This window comes from Balaenoptera acutorostrata, chromosome 16, assembly GCF_949987535.1.
Source record: "Balaenoptera acutorostrata chromosome 16, mBalAcu1.1, whole genome shotgun sequence".
NCBI classification, from domain to species: domain Eukaryota; kingdom Metazoa; phylum Chordata; class Mammalia; order Artiodactyla; family Balaenopteridae; genus Balaenoptera; species Balaenoptera acutorostrata.
Window position 1 is genome coordinate 71,685,031 of NC_080079.1, and position 15,314 is coordinate 71,700,344.

At 41.0% G+C, this 15,314-nt stretch overlaps 1 protein-coding gene across 2 annotated transcripts in view; it reads right to left on the reverse strand.

Moving 5' to 3' along the window:
• NUP133 (nucleoporin 133) overlaps positions 1-14,606 on the reverse strand; it is a 51,711-nt gene extending 37,105 nt beyond the window's left edge. For both annotated transcript variants that reach the window (XM_057530824.1, XM_007182358.3), the window contains exons 1-8: positions 14,302-14,606; positions 12,506-12,624; positions 10,055-10,158; positions 8,837-8,944; positions 7,018-7,152; positions 5,913-6,083; positions 4,170-4,325; positions 3,786-3,856 (exon numbers count right to left, since the gene is read on the reverse strand). In XM_057530824.1, coding sequence (XP_057386807.1) covers positions 3,786-3,856; positions 4,170-4,325; positions 5,913-6,083; positions 7,018-7,152; positions 8,837-8,944; positions 10,055-10,158; positions 12,506-12,624; positions 14,302-14,483 — 1,046 coding nt within the window. In that variant the 5' untranslated portion in view covers positions 14,484-14,606. The remainder of the gene's footprint in view (positions 1-3,785; positions 3,857-4,169; positions 4,326-5,912; positions 6,084-7,017; positions 7,153-8,836; positions 8,945-10,054; positions 10,159-12,505; positions 12,625-14,301) is intronic.
• Positions 14,607-15,314: the final 708 nt, after the last annotated feature.

Genomic DNA, 15,314 nt, shown 5'->3' on the forward strand with positions numbered 1-15,314 from the left:
CAGTCCGGCAATGTCTTGAAGAGTTAAACACGCATTTCCCATATGACCTAGCAAGCCCAGTCCTAGATATTTACCCAAGAGAAATGAAAACCTATCTTCACACAAAAACCTGTGTCCAAGTGTTTATAGTGGCTTTACTCATGACTGCCTAAAACTGGAAACAACCCAATATCCTTCAACTGCTGAATAGATAAACAAATCCTGGTAAATCTATACAATGAACTACTACTCAGCAGTAAAAAGGAAGAAACCACTGAATGAATATCAAATGCATTATGCTAAGTGAAAGAAGTCAGATTCAAAAGGCTTTATACCCTATGATTCCATTTATACTATAAGGACAGAAAATACATCAATGGTTGCCAGGAGCTGCAAGTGGAGAGAGGGGTTGACAAAAGAGTACCAGGGAATTTTTGGAGTGATAGAACTGTTCTGTATCTTGATTGCGGTTCTAGTTAAATGACTCCACGTTTGTCAAAACTCACCAAATTATACATTAAAAAGGGTGCAAGGTATTTTCTATATGTAAAATATAACTCAATAAATCTGACTTAAAAACACCAACAAATCATCAAATACAGGGATTGGCAAAGTGCAGCTCTCAGGCTAAACTGAGTCCAGGTTGAGGTTTTGTAAATGAAGCTTTCCTGCCACGCAGCCACGCCACTTGTTATGTGTTGTCTATGGATGCTTTAATGCTACCAGTGATAGAGTAAAAGAGCTGCAGTGAAGACCACATGGGCCCCAAAGCCTGAAAATATAAAATAGTTTTGGACCCTTCACAGGAAAGGTTGCCAACCCCTGATCTAATCTGTTCTTTAAAGCTTACTTTTGTACAGAGGAAAAACATTTTGTTTTTAATTTTAATAACCAATCATAGAACTGCTGCTGTATATTCAAGTTGCTGTATATGTGAAAAACAAACCTTTTTCCATCTTAAACTGTATATGGTCCTCTTAAGTCTACCAAAGTTGTTGCTCCCAACCAATTAAATGGTCTCTAATCTCAACCCTTCTAAAACACTTAGTAGCATTTTTAGCAACTCTCGTTCAAGTCTCAGAAATATTAACAGGGTGGCAAGCACCCTCTACTGACAACTAAAAATAATAAACCGAGCTAGTGGCTGGACGACATGCACTTCAAACCAAGCAGTCCTAACGCGGCTCTCATTTCCCTTCTCCACTGTTCTCTTCCTCCAGCTCCCCAGACCTTATCACTTCTACCTGAATTCCCGAGAAGAATTCAAGGACACTGGCCCACATCTGAACATACTGGCAGTGACCTAAAGAGCTCCTGATGACACGTAAGAAGGAAGTGAGCGAGGCCGCAGAGACTGCGCACCAGGTAGGGAGGGAGAGACGGCCACGCCCAGATGAGGCTCGACACTGAAGCCACCCCAAAGACTGGACCGCCGTGGGGTACGGGGTGCCCCCCGAGGCCCGGAGACACAGCTAACAGAGGATTCCTCAGGGAGTGGTGCTCGGACCAGTTTCATTTGACATCTTTATAAAAAAAATCTTCCTGATTAAAAAAACATGAAGCTATTTTAGGTAGTAAAGATGATACGAAGATAACCAATTCTGCAAATCAGTAAAAATTGGACAGGGACTTCGTTGGTGGTCCAGTGGTAAAGAATCCGCCTTCCAATGCAGGGGACATGGGTTCGATCCCTGGTCGGGGAACTAAGATCCCACACGCCGTGGGGCAGCTAAGCCCACGCGCCACAACTACTGAGCTCACGTGCCTCAGCTAGAGAGCCTGTATGCCACAAACTACAGAGCCCACACACTCTGGAGCCTGTGCGCCACAACTAGAGAAGAGAAAACCCGCATGCCACAACTAGAGAGAAGCACATGTGCCGCAAGAGAAGATCCGCATGCCTCAATGAAGATCCCACGTGCCGCAACCAAGACCCGGTGCAGCCAAAATAAATAAATAAATAAACAAAAATTCTTTTTTAAATTGACAAATTTTTATGCGAGTATATACAGGGCAATACATTTATGATTTCAAAAAATCCAGAATGAAGCTACCTGAGCTTTGCATTAGTAATAATCTGGTAAAAGAACTCATAAGGCTGTTCACCGCAAATAGGAGCCGAGGTTGCAGCTCTGGCCAAAATGAGCAGTCGATCAAGGAGGAGCAATAAGCATCAGGGAGACACACGTGCTTCTTAAACAGAAAAGACCCACCCAGACGTGGAACAGTCTGCACGGATCACTGGAACAAGAGTATACATAAGAGCGATGACCGCGTCATTTGGAGCTATGGTGGGGAGGGGGCCCAGAAGGAGGATGAGAGCTGCATCTCACAGGCCCCACGAGAATCAAGTTGTGTTAGCATGACAGCACCAGGGGAGGCGCCCAGGGTCTGCCTCGGCACAGCCAGTCCTAAGCATGTTTCTCTGTTCTCAACCCAGGTCTCCATTCTGAAAACTATACATGAAAAATCGTCCGCATTCCCGCATCCTACACCCACAGTGGGCTGTGTCCTGGCAGCAGTTCTAAATTTATGAAGGTCTGGTAATGCTAAATGAAAACAAGATACACTGTATTTAATGAAACTGTTTTGGGAAATTAAATATATATAATAAGTAAAAAATTATTTTTACTTATTTGATAGTTTACATATGAGGTTTTCAGAAACTATAAAGAAGGATCCTGATAGTCTCAATAGCCCAAGAGAGAAAAATTAAACAGCAGAACTTCAAGCCAAGAAACAAGTAGAATTTGTTCTACTAAACTAAATTACTCTAGAACACATAAAAATAGTCCTTAACTTCCGGTAAGTTGTGTTTTGAAAAACTACAGGTCATGTATTTGCACTCATTATGAACTCTGCCACAGAAGTCATATTACAAATGGTTTTTAAGTTCCATATGGTCTCTGGTATTAAAGCTAAACAATAACATGGGATTAAGTAGCTTTATCAGACTAACCTGGGATTTTTTTTTTAAGATTTATTTATTGATTGATTGATTAATTGATTGATTGATTGCTATGTTGGGTCTTCGTTTCTGTGCGAGGGCTTTCTCTAGTTGTGGCAAGCGGGGGCCACTCCTCATCGCGGTGCGTGAGCCTCTCACTATCGTGGCCTCTCTTGTTGCGGAGCGCAGGCTCCAGACGCGCAGGCTCAGTAGTTGTGGCACACGGGCTTAGTTGCTCCGCGGCATGTGGGATCTTCCCGGACCAGGGCTCGAACCCGTGTTCCCTGCATTAGCAGGCAGATTCTCAACCACTGCGCCACCAGGGAAGCCTAACCTGGGATCTTAAGCACCATTTAGAGCACCGTTTCTAAGAGGAAATTCACTCTGAGTATAAACCATGACCGAGTTCTAACTTGTACCACCACGACAAAACCTCACCCCATCCTTCCTTTATTCAATACAGCCACAAACACAGGCTAAAGCTCCTTCAGCAACCGAAAAAGGGCTGGAGAAGAGCGCCCGGCGTCTCCTCTGAGTTGGGAAAAATGACAGCACGGAGGACCCCCAGCAGCGGGGCAGGCGGCTCTGAGAGGCTCCGGCTGTGACAGCAGAACACAGGATCCCTGCTGAGGGCAGACAGCTAATGGAGCACACAGTGGAAGGCCGACAACTGCCTGTACTTCTCAAATGAACTAGCACCTCTAGACAACACAAAACGATTTAGTAAGACATAACGGTATAAGATTAGCATTAGAGGCATTCGAAAAACAGATAGCAAGACTGCTCATCATTTTATAACAAACATCGGTTTGTTTTTCCAAACAACTCCTATGTTCTTCATGACAAATTAACTGCTTACCAGTTTTGCTTCAAATCCAAATACCGAATGTTGACCCCTTCTTTAATAGCTTCATAGTTACTTTCAGATCCCTACATGAAAATATCAATAATGTAAGCTCTTTGAGTTTAGGAATCATTTCTTTTCACCTTTATATCCCCAGCACCTACTAAAGTGCCTCATCCACAGTAAGTCAAACAGTTATTGAATGAATGTATGCATTTAAAAAGTTAAATAAATCAGTGAGTTCCAATCCTTCTAAAGATTGACTACTCCATTTCAGCTTATCTGATGGCTAAAACTTTGTGTATCACACTGAAATGTGTTCTAATAAATACAACAACGAAAGGAACTAGCAATCTCACATAAATGAAAATTACAGAGAAGAATGTTACCGTTCCTTACCCAGATAGCATCAATAATGTTTTCCTTCAGGACTCTATTTATATCCCAACTATGTGCTTGTTTTTCTGAAGAATCATCTAATTCCCATTTACTGATGTTTGAACTTGTCAAGCTGTAAAAGCTTGATCGCTCTCTATCCCAAAGGACACTTGAAAGCTATATGGAGAGGAGAAAAAAGTTTATAGATTATTAAGTTCTAATGTTAATGAACTATTTTTCTGAAATTCAAAATTAGTACATTTTATAACTATTTGATTAGTAATCCTAGCAGAATTCTTCATTTAGGATTCAAAGGAAGGAGTGATCCTGAAACAGACCTTGAGTAAGAAGGATTTCCACAGGCAGAAATATAAAGGCAGAAAGCCCAGGAAGAGCAGAGTTGGGAAGTGGGAAAGTCACAGGATCTTCAGAGAACAAGACACATTTAGACAATTTAGTCCTGCTAAATTGGAATGTGGATTATAACTAGGAAAGAAGCAAAAATAAGGTTCACACACAGCACAGTCTTAAATGTGCGTTTGTAAACCTAATAAGCAAGGGCGATAGTCTCAATGGCTTGAGTACAAGAGCTGTGTTACAGGAGAAGGAATCTGGTAGGGCTGTGTGTAGTTCCACGTGGGTATGTTACCTCGTCTTTCTTGCTTCTGAAGAATAGATGTGTTTTTTAAGTTGGGTATACAGGACTGTTGAGTGAAAACCCTAATTGTCTCCACTTCTCCTGTCACCATGACTCTAGCCACCAATGGGACCGGAGGGGCCAACAGTGAGTAAAGCAGACTGGCACCAAGACTTAGGAGAAATTTACCAAGAGTGCATATTAGGGCCTTACAATGGAAGCAGGAAGATGGGGATGGCAGTGAGACATGAAAGAAGCCAAACCTAGAGAACCTGGTAAGGAGAGAGAGAGAGAAACACACACACACACACATCAGGGTTTTATACCCGGGTCTCTGAAAAAAGTGACAGTGTCATTAGAAACAGGTCAAAAGAGAAACGAGTTTTGTAGGTCAACAGGAGAGAAGAGAATATGAGCAATTTGTTTCCAGACATGTTAAGTTTTAGGTTCAAAGACCAGTTAAGGAAGCAGATAATAATAGCAACCTGAAATCAGAGGGAACAGCATAGTTTTTAAAAAAAAAGGTGTGCTCTCAATTCAAACAGACGTGGGCATGAATCTGCCGCTGAGTGGTTCTGTAACCTTGGGCAATTTAGCCTCACTGAGGCCAGTTCCTCATCTACAAATTGGAGGTGAAGCTCTCTATGTTACAGGTCATCTAATAATTACAGGAGGTAACAATCATGGAGCACCTAGCAGAGAGCAGATGCCCCCCACATGTTAGTTCCCATCAGCCTCCCTTCACTATTCCAGAGACTGAGGCAGAAGCCCAGCAGACATAGATTTGAGTCATCCACACAAATGGCTGGAGTCATGGGGGTGGAGAACACACTTTTGGTTACGTCTAGAAAGCAAAATTAATCCTTAAACACATTTATAATTTTATATCATAGTTTTAGTTCAAAGAATGTACTTATAAGATAATCTGTGTGACTTAAGAATATTAACGTTATAGGGTATGAACTCATTTGACCATCATAATAAAAATGCTTCACTGAAAGATCAAAGCTTTCATCTCATGTACACCACTGTTCATACAGAGGCAATACCAACTTCATAGGAAACTGCCAACTTATTGATTTCACTAAGAAAGAAGCTTGTAAAACAAAGTTATTTTATCAACTTACTATGAGATCACTACTAGGAGATAAAATTCCCAAAAGAGAAGAAACCTTCCGACCAATTCCTGAAAGCACACCTTGCCCTTGAGGCAGGATATGCTGATGAATTTTTCCTACACTTTCGGGTATCAGGCGAATCAGTTGGCCTCCCGATGAGGATAAAATAAAACTTCCTCCCTGTGAACAAACATGGCAAAATTAGTTAAGCATTTAAGACTAAGAAAAGAAAATTAACATAAATCACTTTGATACAGAAGGAAATCATCTGTACCTTAAAACAAATCTAAAAGAAAAAGAACAATGCTATTTTATTAAAATCACTTACTTATGAATCCATTCACTTAATATTAATTCTACACAGAATAACTTTGTTGCAATTTTTTTAACTGCATGTATTTTTAAATTCTGATTTTTAAGTTACAGGTTCACCATCATGCAGGTTCAACAAATCAAGTATCAGATTTTATTTCTTCAGTAAACCTGCAGAGTATATATTAGCAAACCATTCCTCCTACTGTCTAAGAGTTTCTAAGTCATTTTATGAAGATCTTTCTGACAGAAATGAATAACATCGGTTAGCATGCACTACTATTTCAGAGCCCTATGAGAAGGGCTTCCCTCCGTCTAAGTGTTCAAATCCTAGATCCTGACATTCTTTTCTTGCCTCTTTTTTTTTTTTTTTTTTAATTTTATTTATTTATTTATTTATTTTTGGCTGTGTTGGGTCTTCATTTCTGTGCGAGGGCTTTCTCTAGTTGCGGCAAGCGGGGGCCACTCTTCATCGCAGTGCGCGGGCCTCTCACTATCGTGGCCTCTCTTGTTGCGGAGCACAGGCTCCAGACGCACAGGCTTAGTAGTTGTGGCTCACGGGCCCAGTTGCTCCGCGGCATGTGGGATCTTTCCAGACCAGGGCTCCAACCTGCGTCCCCTGCATTAGCAGGCAGATTCTCAACCACTGCGCCACCAGGGAAGCCCTTCTTGCCTCTTTTTGATTCCCCTCACCCCCTGCCTGTATGATCTGCTCAAAACCCCAAATTTTTAGTCATTCAAATCCCACTTCCAAGCCAAAGCACAGCTTACCAATAAATATAAAAGAATATCTATCATATACCTGCACTGTTGTTAGGAAACTGTAAGTCTTATCACCTCCCAGATCTACGGACGTCTCTGTGTAGGTGTCTTCACTTGCAAGGCTTGGCCAGTAGCGGATGGATCCTTCTCTGGTGGCAACCATGACAGCAACAGCCTCAAAACAAGACCATAACACTCAGCAACCACAATAAAAGAAGGAGCCCAAATCGGGAGTTTGCTGACACTGATATAAAGAAACCAGGGCAGTGCACTATTGATTAACAGAAATCAGAAATAAAAATTCCTTTTTTTCAAATTTAAAAAATTATCATACAGTAAAATTGACATTTTCCCCCTTTTGTTTTACAGTTCTGTGAATTTTTATACTCTGGTTTCTCTTCAGACTGCATAAAATCTTTTGCTTTTTACAGTTCTGTGAATTTTAAAACACGTGTAGACTCATGTAACTACCACCACGATAAGGATACGGGACAGTTCCATCTGCACCCAAAACTCCCTAACGCTTTCCCTTTACTGTCACACCCTTCCCTATCCTAACCCCTGGCAATCACCGTTTCCATCATTATAGTTCTGTCTTTCCGAGAATGCCAAACCAATGAAATCATATAGAATATAACCTTTTGACACTGGTTATATTTGACACTGAATATAACCTTTATCTCACTTAGAATAACGTCTTTGAGATTCATCCAGGTTGCTGCATGTATCAGTAGCTCATACCTTTCTACTGCTGAGTAGTATTCCATCCTACGGATGAATCAGTTTGTTTATCCATTCACTTGTTAAAGGACATTCGGACTGTTTCTGCCTTTGGCTATCACAAATAAAGCTGCTATGACATTAGCGTACTGTTTTTTGTGTGAACATAAGCGTTACTTTCTCTAAAGTAAATAGCCAGGAATGAAATTGTTGGGTCATATGGCAAGGGTACTTTAACTTTATAAGAAGTGAAAATCAAGTGGCTGTACCACCAGCAGGCGCACCAGCAACGTATGAGGTTCCGGTTGCTCCACATCCTCGCCAGCACTTGGTAGTGTCAGTGCTTTTCATTTCAGCCACTGTACTAGGGCTGTAGTGGTATCTCGTTTTATTTGCATTTCCCTAATGGCTAATGATGTGAACACCTCTTCATGTGCTTATCTGACATCCTTATATCCTCTTTGGTAAAGTGTTCAAGTCCTATTTTTAAATTGGGCTGCCTGTTTTCTTACTAAGCTTTGAGAGTTCATTTTATGTTCTACATACAAGTCCTTGGTTGGATATATGATTCATAATATTTCCTACCAGTCTGTAGTTCTCTCTTCATTTTCTTTTCAGTGCCTTTGGCAGAGCCAAGTTTTAAATTTTGATTAAGTCCAATTTATCTATTTTTATGAATCATGTTTTTGGTAATTTCTAAGAACTCTTCACCTAATCCCAGGTCATGATGATTTTTTTTCCTGTTTTCTTCCAAAAGTTTTTAGTTTTACATTTCACATTTAGATCTATGATCCATTTTGGATTCATCCTTACATAAAGAATGAGGTTTAGGAGGAATGCTTTTTTTTTCCATAAAGACAGCCAATGATTCCAACACCAGTTACTGAAAAGACCATCCTTGATCCACTGAATTTCTTTTGCACCTCTGTCAAAGATCAAAGGGCCACCCTTGAGTGAGTCTATATCTCTACTCTCTATTCTGTTCCACTGCCCTGTGTGTCCATCTCTTTGCCGTTACCTCTCTGTCTTGATTCCCGTAGCTTTATAGCTACGTTTCAGAACTGGGCTGGATGATTCCTCCAACTTTAGAACTCCCTTATTTTAAAAAATGTACTTCAATAAGCATTTAAGTCACCTACCTGAGTAGAATGTGCTTCACCTGAGGTAGCAGAGTAAGAGAGAGCCACCAAGTTGGCACTCCAGTGGAAATCAGTAGGTGGTAGCTGAAGTTCTTTGCAAACAGATAACTACAGAACAAATCCAAACAAAAAATCTTTCATGTCAAATCCAATTTTGTGAATATGCATCTGGCTTCACTATTTCCTTTCTCTGCATATTTTAGATTCTAATTCATTGCTGGAAATACCATTCTACAAATACTCTTTCTTCTCATATCTTTTTGATCAGGCTTTCATCATTTTCAGTAATTTTAAAACAAAATATTTTAAGAGATATAGAATCAAGAAAACTTTACAGCTACGCCAGACCCTTAATATAAACTACTCCAATCTCTTCCCAGACCAAAAAGTCTATTGGTTGAAAGAACTGTGTAGGCTTGCCATGGAATTTTCCCAGTCTAATCTTGATTTGTTTAGTTGACATTTAAAATCAGCATGACCACAGAGTTAGTATTCCAAGTCACCTAGAAAACATTTCTTAGACTCAGCCAAGTATCAGGTTCCTCTGCTAACTCAGGATGCCCACCCCAGGCCCTCTCCCTCACCTATGCTCCTAAAACTACAAACACGGTTTTCTAGGCAGCAGCAGTACAGAGGCCAGTAGATGTGAAGAGTTTAGGTAAGTGGGAGCCCAAGTCCCAGTGAACACAAGTGGTACAGGAGAGTATGCCTGATCTGGAGCGGAAGGAAAAAGACGCTGCTGAGGGTACAGTAGTGTACGTACAAATGAAAACCCCCGTGTGAGAAGTTGACAATTGAAAGTTAAATTAGCGTTATAAAAATTGGTATCATTTTTTCCTATTTTATTATGCATCATTCAGTAGATTCAGTGAAATACATTCCTATCTTCTAAGAAACTCAGTTCATCAGCTTATGTGGACGGGTTTTAGTCTTAGACTTCATTAGACAGAGTGACTAGCATGACATTCATTAAAAATTTCCATGTCTCTAATTTTTAAATGTAAATAAGATGGATCTTGCTTAAAATCATGATAAGGGGAGAAACTTTTTTGAAATGATATGCTCAGTATTTCATATTGCTATGAAAATGCAAATCTATAATGCTTGAGTAGATTCAAATTACGGTCCTCCAACAACTCTAAAAATTTAGGGTAAAAATTCGGAGCCAATTAGGGATCCTCTCCTCTCTCTCCTTCCAGCTCTCTAAAGAACTATTACCTTGGTAATAGGTGACAGAGCAATCTTCCAAATAATGAGTTTCTCTCTGCAGACCAGACAAGCCCATCCACCTTCATCTATGTGAACAGTCAGCTGATCGTCAACTGAAGAAAAAAAATGAGGTACGTAATTAATCTTAAAGTATGAATAAGAAAAACTTAAAATTTCCTCACACCAAAATCTTCTTCATTGCCACCATCTTCACCTAAAAAAGTAATCACCACACACACACGAGGTTAACTCGCAACAAAAAATACTCTTGAATAATTCAAGAGTTATTAATATCCAAAACAAGAGCTCCATTTAACTTTGACAACTATTTTTAGAAATATATCTAAAGGCAAAAAGTATATTTTGGGCCTAGGTTTAATATTTCTTAATTTTTGTTATAGACAGATATCTTACTTTTTATAATATTATATTTAGTAACATTCATAATTCTGATAAAGCAACACAAATAATAAACCTTCTCATTAAATATATAAAATATTTCAAGGAAAAATCATGTTCCTTCAAAAGAACAAGATTTTCAAATAAGAGCTCTTTGAAAGTATGATAAATTACTTCATTATATGGTGACCTAAAGGGTTACATTCCGTATTAAGTGACAAAACTAAATTAGTATACAGTAGTCACTCCTTATCCTCGGTTTCCGTGGTATCAGTTACCCGTGGTCAACTGCGGTCCAAAGTATGACATGGAAAATTCCAGAAATAACACTTCTGAAGTCTGTGATGAAATCTCCCACTGCCCCGATGTCCTGATGGGGAGGTGAAGCATTCCTTTGCCACCCGCCCACTAGCCACTTAGTAGTAGTGCAGGTCACCAGATTCACTGTCGCGGCATCACGGTCCCTGTGTTGAAGTAACCCTATTTTACTTAAACATGGCCGGAAGCACAGAGACGTGACGCTGGCAACTTGGACATTCTCTTACTGTGCCTAATTTATAAAATTACGCTTTATCACAGGTATGTACGTCCAGGAAAAAACACAGCACACACAGGGTCCGGTGCATCCCCTGGGGGTCTTGGAACGCACGCCTGTGGAGAAGGGGGACTGCTCTGTCGCTGTTGTACGTGTTGGTGGTAAACCTGAGTAAATGTACTAGCGGCCCTAGAAATTTAATTCATGTGAGCTTTACTCTTCGTCTAAAGGCAGGGTAGAGGGGCAAAATAAAAGGCATCAATAATGTACAAGCTAAAATATCACATCATACCTAGGTTAAGGGTGGGCTTTTTGCTGAACTGGAGTATCTGCTCCATATTTTCTTTTCCTGAAAGCACTACAGCAGCTCCAAATCCTCCACTGGTGAACCCTCAAGGACGCTAACACAGCACACCAACTGACTAGCACTTGGAAGTTTCCACGTGAGGACGAGTTCCTCTCAAGTTTACACACTCTTCAATTTACACATCCTGATTTCTAGAGACTCTCTCCTCTGAGGCTGTGTATTATTTGTTATTAACATGATCTGGTGGTAGGAACCAGGAGTGTGTCAAAAGGTTTAAATGCAATTTAAGCTGAAATTTTTAGACGGGAAATGAAAATATATACTTAAAACAGAAACAATGCATGACAGAGGTTCATGGAAGTTTAGTTGCCTGAAAATAATTGTACCTGAAGCTCCCATGGACTTACTGGCAAGATGTGCTGGTTTAAGTTGATGAGAAATATTCCTTCTTGTGGAACGCAGTACTTTAAACTTTTGTGACTGTCATTCACAGTATGAAATACATTTTACATCATGATGCATTCATACACAATTTTAATAAAACAAAATGAGAAGCACTCTGATATTTTGCAATCTGTTTTACTTCATTTTTTAAAAAAATGCTGGTCATGAACCACTAAACTGATTTCAGTCACTACCTGCAGTTTCAAAAACACTGTTCCAGGAAATCACAGGATGCTCTGAACTTTGCTCTTCTAGTCACCCCAACTCCTCATCCTTAACGGTGTCTTTCTACAGCTTGTGTTGACTGCACCGTCTACACTTCCACTCTAATTGTCTGCCAAGAGAATCTTCTAATGGTGCACCAAATTGATAACATAAATTTGTGCATACAGCCTCCAGGGTACTACATAGGATCCAGAAATGGAGGTAAGACTTGATTCTACTGCATTATTAAACCCAGTAATGTGAGGCAGTAGTTTTTTGGATTTTCTTTAAAAAGCTAAACTTCATATACTCAATCAACTTTTGAAATTGGACTAAGTTTTGCATATACAGTATGTACAACCATAAACACTTATTTTGATTGTGCTAAAATGAAGTCATTCTGCTTCCCAAATGTATCATATTTCTCAATTACAATGAAAAACCAAATAAGCTACCTATTTCTCTCCACTGAAGTGAAGGTATACCAGAGAAAGCACAAATTTCAATCTCCATGCCAGACCTAGGCTTCATTTTGAATTGCTAACAGAGACAAATGGAAAATGACACCCACCTTCAGCCAATGTTAAGGCTTCCATGACTTTAACAGGGAGAGAAGATCCAAATGTTTTCACATCATAGTTCACAGACTCAGTTATGGAGTGGTGTGGGAATATTCGTGTAGGTGTTCCTCTAAAGAAATGAGACCAGATTATTTCACTCATAACTTAAAATTTTCCATTATTCATTATAATTTTTATGTATATATTTTCACAATAAAGAGAAAATCTCTGATAAACAAGAAGATGAAGTATAACAGTGAAAAAACTCTGGCTCATATATACTGTGTTATTAAATTTATTTTTCATTAAAAAAAAGAAGACTGACAGGATTTAGGAAAACTTGGCTTCAGACTTTCATGCTCTAGTAATTAGATGCATGACCTATTCACTTAAATTCTTTATAACTCTGCTTCCTTAGCTGTGAAATAAGAAGGCTGGACTAGATCAGTGTTTTTCAAATTATGGGTCATTTTGAGGGTCTCAATCAACATTTTTAAAAAACGAAATAGAATATAGAGTAAAGTTTATCATACTCTGTGGTCAAAGAAGTTTTACAAACATTGGGTTAGATTATCTTTAAGCTCTCATCAGACACAGAATTATAAGAATCTACCAGATTTATACAATCAAAATCAAGACGTTAAACAGGGTCGTATCTGCTGCTACCTGGTCTTCGATAACAGATACAGCAGTAGAAATTATATTTCCTTCTTCCCTTCCTCTTAACATTCAGAAAACCAGTGTAAATTTATTAGTATAAAAGTTATTCTACCTCTTATCACAGGATTAAGGAGATGCACAGAGTGACTGAGAGCATTGTTTCTGCTAAAGTATTATATCAAAGGTTTTTTCTTTCAATGATTACCGAGAGGTAAGAAGAAATTTAAAAAGAAAACAAAGTATGACTTTTATTCACTGACTTTTCTCAAAAGGAGTAGAAAACAATCACAAGATCACCATTTGAAGAGCACTTTACAAAACGCAAAAGGATACAAGGTATTCTTTAAAAATCATTTCTCCTTTAAAGTATTGCAAACTTCTATAGATAAATTTTAACTATAAGTTCAAGACCCAGTATTACCGTCTTCTTGCAGGGGAAAATTCATTTTTGATAGACGAATTCAAAAGAAACCACTCAAGACACATGTTAGCTCCTTCTAAAATTCTAGTTTAATTATGAAAGGGGAGATGCAGGCCACGGTTTCACGAGTGAAGTGAACTGGTGTGCCACGCTTTTATTTGGTAACAAAACTACTAGTCTTATCTCATTGCTTATGGAAAGCCTTTTCCCTATTAATTTAGCTACAAAGCTAACTTCTGTAGCTAAAATCCCTTTAATTATCCACCAGCGGATATTAAGGGCAGTTAGTATGTTAAGCACATATAATGATTTTCCAGGGTTTGAGGTCCTCACTCCCACCATCACTTTACATCTGCATCGTGGCATTTCATATTGACTCCTCGCAGGCTCAGGTCAGGTATCGTTATCGCCATTTCTCAGACGAAGAGATCATGAGTGACCTACACCAGATCACAGGGGTACTAAGAGTGAGGCGGGTAACCACTGATTCTAATTCAATGTGTTCTTCACCTCTACACAAAGGTAATTCCATGCAAAGTGCATGACGCGAAGACTCAATTGATGAATTAATCAAAGCGAGGCTGAAATAACAACACACAAGGATGCAAGGGTGACAGAGGTCTATTCTCCCAGTACTCTGGCGTCCCGCGCCGTCCCCGGTTCCGGTGACTTCTGGAGGCCCGTGAGCCTGTGAGTCGCCAAACCCAACCCGGGACGATCACTCACCGCGAGCTCAGCGAGCTACGACGGCCGGCCGGCGAGAAGAGCACCGGGGAGCTGACCAAAGACCCCAGGGCCAGACCCTTCCTGCTGGTCGCCCGGGGCGTGGAGCCCGGCCCGACTCCGCCCAGCGGGCCCCTTCGGGCCCCGGGCCCCGGGGTCCGCGGAGAGGAGACGGCCGGAAACATGACGCAAGGGAGAAGCTACAGAGAGCGCACGTTCCGGCCGTGAGGCTGAAGCTCGACCAGCGCACGAAGCTTGAGCACCTGAGGGGAGGGAGGGAGCGCGGTGAACACGTCAAAGCGCAGCGCCAGGCCGCGGGGCGCGCTGTGATGACGTCAAAGCGCCGCGCCGAGGCGCGGGGCGTGGTCGGGAAGGCAGGAGAAACCGGGAAGGAGGGGGCGCGGTGATGACGTACAGGGCAACCTCGAGCCACGGGGCGTGGTCAAGACGGCTGCCCCTAGAAGCGGAGAGGGACAGTGTGCGCGTGACCGCCTCCTGGAGTGGCGAGAATCCGGAGTTTCCAGGGACGTGAAGCAGGAGAAGCAGGTGCCCTTCTCCAGTCCGGCGGGTGGGGGTGGCCCTCCAGCAACTGGACCGCAAAGCCTCTGCACACTGGTCCTTCCTGAGCCTCTTGGGAGATGAAGAGTTCTTCCCTGGTCCAAGCTGAGAAGGGAGGAAAAGTGTTAAATCTGACACTGGTTTCACACTCAGTGTTTTAGATGTTATCCTCTAGGTTTGTCATTTCCCATTCACGTTGGTGACGCCACAAGTCCGTATCGCTAACCAGATCCTGCTCAAAAACCACAGGCTTCTGACAGCCGCCTAGTGGACGCTTTCACCTGGAAGTCCTGCAGACGCCTCACAATCCAATCGCTAAAAGCTGGTTTCACGCTTTCATTAGGACCCCTATCTTACTACCACCTCTGCCCCATTTGGTAAAACTGGGCAGTTGGCCAAGGCAAAAGGAAGAGCTCTGTCCTAGGGTCATTCTTCACACTCTCCTCCACTGTGACGCC